Source organism: Montipora capricornis, chromosome 9, assembly GCF_036669925.1.
Source record: "Montipora capricornis isolate CH-2021 chromosome 9, ASM3666992v2, whole genome shotgun sequence".
In the NCBI taxonomy this organism is placed as follows: domain Eukaryota; kingdom Metazoa; phylum Cnidaria; class Anthozoa; order Scleractinia; family Acroporidae; genus Montipora; species Montipora capricornis.
In genome coordinates, this window is record NC_090891.1 from 38,976,016 (window position 1) to 38,984,088 (window position 8,073).

At 39.5% G+C, this 8,073-nt stretch overlaps 2 protein-coding genes across 2 annotated transcripts in view; both read left to right on the forward strand.

Annotated features, from left to right (window-relative positions):
* The window catches only part of LOC138016429 (membrane-associated progesterone receptor component 2-like), a 34,948-nt gene extending 34,215 nt beyond the window's left edge, over window positions 1–733 (forward strand). Inside the window, exon 2 of the mRNA XM_068863570.1 lies at window positions 22–733. Within this exon, the coding sequence (XP_068719671.1) occupies window positions 22–284 (263 nt within the window). The 3' untranslated portion in view covers window positions 285–733. The remainder of the gene's footprint in view (window positions 1–21) is intronic.
* Window positions 734–6,837: 6,104 nt separating this feature from the next.
* On the forward strand, window positions 6,838–7,653 carry LOC138017579 (neuropeptide FF receptor 1-like). Its single transcript, XM_068864625.1, has one exon. It carries the CDS (start codon window positions 6,838–6,840, stop codon window positions 7,651–7,653), a length of 816 nt encoding a protein of 271 aa, XP_068720726.1.
* The last annotated feature ends 420 nt before the right edge of the window (window positions 7,654–8,073 follow it).

Genomic DNA, 8,073 nt, shown 5'->3' on the forward strand with positions numbered 1-8,073 from the left:
GGGCAGCACTTCCTTTTATAGGAGGACCTTACAGTGTCTTTGCAGGACATGATGCAAGCGGAGGTCTTGCAACATTTTCTGTTGGACCTGATGCTGTTAAGGCTGAATGTGATGATTTGTCCGACTTGAATAGTATGCAGATGGATTCACTGCGCGAATGGGAAACACAGTTTATGGAGAAATACGACATGGTAGGAAGACTTCTAAAACCTGATGAGAAACATCAAGCAAACGACGAATCTGAAACTGAAGAGGAAGATGGAAAAGGAGAAAAGAAAGAGTAATAATGGAAGGAATTATGTTGAGAAAACATAACATCCATAATGAACTTAGAACGAGGAGCACCTGAGGAGGGAATATCAGTAAACAAGTTGTAGTCTGGAGTTTAAGTGAAATATGTCAGAGAGAAGGTTGCCTTTTCATCATCAGTTTAACAATGAGCTTTTGATTTAGAATGACCTCTTTACAGTTGAATTCTAAAAGTCTAAATTTTCTTGCATGCATTTTTTTCTCTAGTGATTTTTTTGCTAAAGAAAATGCGACGACAACCGAGAAATCGAAAAACGGCTCAAATCGCGTCGGATCTGGAGAAGAACTACACAGGAAGGAAGCTGCCCACAATGGCAATAAGGTTAGGCTTTTAAGTGAGATTTTTTTCATATAATTATGTTCTTAAGCCTTTTATCGGGATTCCCAAACAAATCCGAATATTTTTGTCGGTCATGCTCACACTGAGCGTTAGCTTCGGTCCCCTGTGAAGTTACATGAAGTTAGGGAGCTTAAGCAACGAAAACGGCGACGGCAACGAGAACGTCACAAATTTGTATATCTGTATATTTAGTGGGCAAAACAATAGCTTTGCACGCCCTGCACGTGCGTTTTTCCTTTTTGTCCATTTCTTTGCCGTCGTTTGCACTTGAGGATAAATTTTCATTTTCTCCCCTAAATTAAGCGCCGTTCCGACAGATGTCATTTTTGAGGAACTATCAAACCCTTGTCATGTTAAAAAAATTGAAATACTCACTAAGTGATTACAACAAGGTGAATTTATATTTTTAGATGTCGTTCTCGTTGCCGTCGCCGTCGTCGTTGCTTAAGCTCCCTGATATCAAGTCTGCACAGACTCACTCCTTCACTATGGTTTTTGTGGTCGTCTCGCATTCTGATAGCCTTAAAGTTATATTTTTGCTATGACGAACATGTCTTTAAGAGATTTACTCCTTTTGTATGATCTTAGATAGATCGTTTTCAGAAAAGGCTGATTTTTTATAAGGCTCCGTTGTTCGATCAATATCTGTTTACGGATTTTTAACTGCTGGGTGGTACGTAGTGACAAAAGGCAAAAACCTCTCGTTAGCCTTTTTCCTTTTTGTAAGAGCCGATCGTCTAGTAGACTGCTAGTACTCCCTTTCTAAATAGTCGCGAGAGCGTGCGAAATAGCCGAGAGCGCGCAGCGCGGCGAGACTGGAGCGAGGAGAAAAAAACGAGAAGAGACTGGGGGAGAGGCGAAAAGAAAAAAACTAAAACTGTTAGCTAAAACTGTGGGTCCCAAAATTATGTAAGGCACAAAATATGTCACTCCTTGCACCCCTTACCGCCTGTATCCTACATACAAATCCGCTCTCCCGCGTGACAGCCCGACGCTCAATCAACTGAGCCACCGGTCAGAACTGCAAATTCAAATTACCTCAAGGATTTCCCATTTTAGCCGATTTTTGTTAAATTTGGCATATCCCCAAGGTTTTGGAACCTTTTTTTACCTTAAAAGGAAATTAAATTGGTCCTTAATCTCACCGCGACCTCCTGCGTGTCACCCCGACGCTCAACCAACTGAGCCACCGGTGCGGGGGCAAAACTGCAAATTCAAATTACGTCAAGGATTTCCCATTTTAGCCGATTTTTGTTAAATTTGGAATATCCCCCGAAGTTTTGGAACCTGTTTTTACCTTGAAAGGAAATTAAATTGGTCCTTAATTTCACCATAGTGATATGCATGTAATCTAATTATTAAGGAACGTAAATTAAAGGATCGGATCAGTATCAGAGGTTTTAATATATTTAAAGCACTAGTGGTAAATAGCAATGCAGAAAACACCATCAACTGATCGGACACCCGAGAACTAGAAAAGTCAACAGAAAGCGCCATCAATATCTGACGCCCGAGAACTAGAAGAGTCAACACAGACGGTAAAAGAAGATAAAACCACATAGAATTACTGTTACTGCCAGTTTCAAACGAGAAAGAAAGAAGAGAAAATCATCAGCTCCTTCGTTCAAAACGTAAGCCGGGCCAGTATGTTTAAAAACTCTACGGTCACACTGAATAATTCATCTTTCGTGAATGGAGTTTACAATGTGGAGGTACTCGAATTGACCAAGGAAGAGAAGGCCATTTTAATAGCAACCTATTCCATCATACTCCTTGTCACGTTGATTGGAAACGTTTTTATCATACTGGTGTTTTCCAAGTACAAGCCACTTCGAAAATCAATCAATTATTTCGTGGTCAACATGGCCGTCTCCGATCTCTTCACTCCCTTGACCATCATGCCCTATACAATTGCACAGACACTATCTTCAGGCCCCTTTCTTTCCCGGCTTCAGCCAGAACTTGAAAATGTCTTTTGCAAACTTTGCTATTTTTTTGCTAATGTTTCTGTGCTGGTCTCCATCCAGAGCCTTATGCTGATTTCAGTGGACAGGCTTATTGCTGTTGTCTTCCCCTTAAAGATAAAACTCATCTCGCGGAAAGTGCGTTTAGTCTGCATCCTGGTTTCGTGGATTGTGGCCATAGCTGCTCATGCTCATTACCTTCACATATTCCATGTTTCCTGCTATGGTTATTGCTGCTCCAGAGGCAACTGGACTACGGAAACCAACAATAAATATAATACAGCCATGTTCATCGTATTCTACCTGGTACCAGTGTGTTTGTTGACTATCATATACAGCACCATAGCTTGGACTCTAAAACGAAGACAAAATGAAAGGAGAAAGATGTCCGAATTTAAGAGATCTCGAGACCCTGCAAGTAACAGACAGATAGTCAGATTGTCAATAGCCATATTAGCTGCTTTTATTGTCTGTATTGGCCCATTGTTTGTTTGCTCTTTTATCATCATATTTAAGTTTCATGGGGAGATTCCCCCTGAAATAGATGCTAAAATTCCCAAAGTCATTGTATTCATCATAGGAAAGATGTTGCTTCATTCGTGGGGAGCCCTCAATCCCTGCATCTGCTTTGCTTTTAGTGAAAACTACCGAACAGGTTTCAAACATTTAGTCTTTGGCCGACGTCGAGCTGGCAGAACAGCCTTTCCACAACTGGTGAGCATAATGAACATGACATTGGTTAGCCGAAGAACAAAAAGGAGCTCAAGTTCCGATCACGTCAGCATGAAGAGTGTTACTAAAGCTCAACAAGAAAGGCTTAAACGTGTGGGAGCAGAGAAAGAGCAAGGTCAAAAACAAAAAAATACTACCGAGAAACAAAAAGAAAAACCTATGATTGAAGAAATAAATCGTGAGGAGAATGCCAGTCTTCTCTAAATCAAGTATACTATAGCTTACAAGGGTAAAGAAACTTTTCAAACAGCGATATAGGTTTATTGAGTTTTGAATCTCGGACGGTTTGTTGTAAGTTGTTGTACATAGAGATCTGTAGAGGTGTGTAAGTAAGATGTATTGTTTTCGTATTTCAGTCGTTTTCTGCGGCTTTTTAAAGAAAGGACACTTTATGAAGGTCAGCTACATGTTAACATTCGTGCTCATCACTAGAAAATAAAGCTGTTTCGTCTTATATTTCGATCCAAGACGCTAGAATTAAAATGCCGTTGTGATGATGATAATAACGAAAGAACAAGGACAACGGCTGAAATAGGATCAAGAGCAACGACTGAAATTATTGCAGTAGCCATTAATGTAGAAAGAACTACCATAACCTCCCAAAGCATTGCCCTGACTCTTAGATCTCTCTCCTCTCTGGAGCATGCTCATCGAGTACTACATTAATAAATGATTCCGTTTCGTCGACGCTTGCTTGTTTTGCCTGGGTTAAAGAATTCCTAATTATCCTTGCAAAAAGGAGGACTTATACGTTCTTTTGAGCAGCTCTTATTTTTAGGCGACGTTTGCCTCAAATTGTACTTTCATTTTTCTAATTTCGTTCGAATTAATAGTGTCTAAGAGTCAATATAACATTTGTGTTGTGCATCGGTGGCTCGGTTGAGCATCGGGCTGCCATGTGGGAGGTCGTGAGTTCGACTCCGGCCGGACCAACACTCAGGGTCTTAAAATAACTGAGGAGAAAGTGCTGCCTTTGTAATTACATCCACAAATGGTTAAGACTTTCAAGTCTTCTCGGATAAGGACTATAAACCGTAGGCCCCGTCTCACAACTCTTCAATGTTCATAATCCTGTGGGATGTAAAAGAATCCACACATTCTTCGTAAAGAGTAGGGCATGGAGCTCCCGATGTCACAAAATTTTATTTTAACGCCAAAATATGCGAACTAAGCAAGGTACAGATTTTGTTAGCCTGCCTTATGCAAAACAAATATTGATACACAGTTTTTAGGAAGAACAGAAGGAAGTTTTTAGGACGGTCGACCGATAATAAAATATTTTGCCATCAGAAACAAAATTAACGAAATGAAAACAACATTAATCTTGAACCGCGAATATGAAAAGTTACCATCAGCGAAAAACATTTTGCGAGATTTTTGTTACGTTCAATTTTGGCTGCACAAGTAAATCGCAAAACTTGTCGAAAGTGACATCCAATTCAGCGGGCGCCGTGATCAAGTTACCGCGGCGTGTTTTACTCGCGAAACAGTGAAGCATCGGTGTCAAATGATGGTAAGATACCGGGTTTTTGTTTTTGGTTAGTTTTCTTTTTCTTTCAAGTGTTTAAAGTTTGACAAGAAATGTGCGAATTCAACACAAAGATGACAATCGCCCAACTCTCGAGGCTGACCATTGTTTCTGCAAAGTCAAAAGTTTACTCTCCAAGACGAGGTTATTTATCACCAGGTAATTCCATGGTTTTGGGAATAGCAGCTATACTTTATTATTCATCAGCGTCACAATTTTTTGCCGATTTTGGGGCTGATTTTGTTGAAACTCAAGCAAGCTTCCAACAGACCTGTTTATTTTAGTGACTTTATTATGCACTGCTTACAGTGCACTACTACAAAATCCTCCCGTATCATATATTTCAACACACGTATGCAAATTTGTTAAGCTCGAAAATTAAACAACATGATAAAATTCAAAAACGGTGGAAATCTCAGAAAAATCTTTTGCAGCGAAACATTTATTGAAACAAACAACATATTTGCTATTAGAGGCAAAAAACCCTTTCTATTTCAGTTGCGTGCGCGCGTGCAAACGAGACACATCGTTGTCACAAAGCATATGCAATTAAATAAATTTCTGACAGTTCACATCAAACCCTTTTCGAAAGAACCTTGACTGTAAATAATAAAGCACAAAAGAGACAACAAGCTTTCATTCAAATAATTTTTCACTGTCACATTTCCATTTTTTTTACCTTTTCCCGGCAGAGTTGAGTACAAAGTGAATGTAACTTGCCAGACAGTGTTTGTTAAATCCATAAAAGAATTGCCATTTTATTTCAGTGTTGTATATAATACCAAGTTAGTAAAATATTAGAAACAAAACTCACTTGATATCCAACGGCGAAAAATGAATTGCTGTCGAAGACCATTACTCGTCGCTTTAAAGATTCCAGATATTTATTTTCACCGTCTGACTTGTGTATCCAATTGACGTTCCATTTTTGAGCTCCATAAGGGTATATTTTGGTTAAGGATGTACTAAAACGCCATGCGCGTTACAAGAACTTTCGACGCCATTGCAGGTTAATGAAATATCCTCCTGTGTGCACCAGAGAAATCTACGCATTACCCCAGCCCCCTCAAACGTAACAAAATACGCACAGAAGACTCTATGCACAAAGACACCACTTAGCAGGGGAGTGACAGGCAAGACTTTTACCGACACGGAATAAAAATTTAAAAAATTACGGAGAAATGAAACGCAGATTCCGACTGGGTTTCGCATCCCAGTATAAAGGGGAGAAAATTTGACAACAGTAAGTTATATCGTTGTTGCGCGTTATCGTGAGAACAGGTGAAAACGACAAGAAATCGATGATGTGGATGAAAAGTGTATTTTCCTTCGTTTTTGCAGAACTGAAAACGGAAAATTTTTCAAATCCATTACTTTGGATGAGGCCTAGAAATGAAGACTTTTGAAAAAATCTATAGTAGTTCTCATTTTGACTGAACAAACCTTATTTTTTTGCCAAATCATGAAGTGACAATATCATGCTTTCTTAAGAAACTGCATGTCATAAACTTTAAATTAGCTCTTGAGAGCCGTCAAGTGATCGTTTTCATTACTAGAACTAGAAAAGTCAACAGAAAACGCCATCAAGTTCTGACACTCGAGAACTAGAAAAGTCAAACACCGACGGTAAAAGAATTCCAAGACGAAACCACATAGAATTACTATTATTTTCAGTTGAAAACGAGAAAGGAAGAAGAGAAAATTATCAGCTCTCCCGTTCGAAACCTAAGCCAGGCCAGCATGCTTAAAAACTGTACGGACAAACTCAATAATTCGTCTTTCGTGGATGGATCTTCTAAATGATGTCGCGGAATTAAGTCGGACTATCCAAGGAAGAGAAAGCCATTTTAATAGCAACCTATTCTATCGTACTCCTTGTCACGTTGATTGGAAACGTTCTAATCATCCTGGTGTTTTCCAAGTACAAGCCACTTCGAAAATCAATCAATTATTTCGTGGTCAATATGGCCGTCTCCGATCTCTTCACTCACTTGACCATCATGCCCTTTACAATTGCACAGACACTATCTTCAGGTCCCTTTCTTTCCCGGCTTCAGCCGAATGTTGCAAATATCATTTGCAAACTTTGCTATTTTCATCTTGATGTTTCTATGCTGGTCTCCATCCAGAGCCTTATGCTGATTTCAGTGAACAGCCTGATTGCTGTTGTCTTCCCCTTGAAGATAAAACCCATCTCGTGGAAAGTGCGTTTAGTCTGCATCCTGGTTTCGCGGATTGTGGCCATAGCTGCTCATGCTCATTACCTTCACATACTCCATGTTTCCTTTTATGGTTATTGCTGCTACAAAGCCAACTGGACTACGGAAACCAACAATAAATATAATACAGCCATGTTCATTGTATTCTACTTGGTACCAGTGTGTTTGTTGACTATCATATACAGCACCATAGCTTGGACTCTAAAACGAAGACAAAATGAAAGGAGACAGATGTCCGAATGTAAGAGATCTCGAGACCCTGCAAGCAACAGACAGATAGTCAGATTGTCAATAGCCATATTAGCTGCTTTTATTGTCTGTATTGGCCCATTGTTTGTTTGCACTTTTATCATCATATTTAAGTTTCATGGGGTGCTTCCCCTTGGAATCGGTGCTAAAATTCCCAAAGTCATTGTATTCATCATAAAAAAGATGTTGCTTCATTCGTGGGGAGCCCTCAATCCCTGCATCTGCTTTGCTTTTAGTGAAAAGTACCGAACAGGTTTCAAACATTTAGTCATTGGCCAACGTCGAGCTGGCAGAACAGCCTTTCCACAATGAGCATGAACATGACATTGGTTAGGCGAAGAACAAATAAAAGTTCAAGCTCTGATCACGTCAGCATGAAGAGTGTCACTGAAGCTCAACAAGAAAGGCTTAAACGTGTGGGAGCAGAGAAAGAGCAAGGTCAAAAACAAAAAAATACTACCGAGAAACAAAAACAAAAGCCTATGGTTAAAGAAATAAATCGTGAGGAGAATGCCAGTCTTCTCTAAATCAAGTACTATTTCTTACAAGGGTAAAGAAACTTTTCAAACAGCGATATAGGCTTACTGAGATGTATGCATGCAGTTTTGAAACTCGGACGGTTTGTTGTACATAGAGATCTGTAGAGGTGTGTAAGTAAGATGTATTGATTTCGTATTTCAGCCGCTTTCTGACTCTTCTTAAAGAAAGGACAAAGTTTATGAAGGTTAGCTA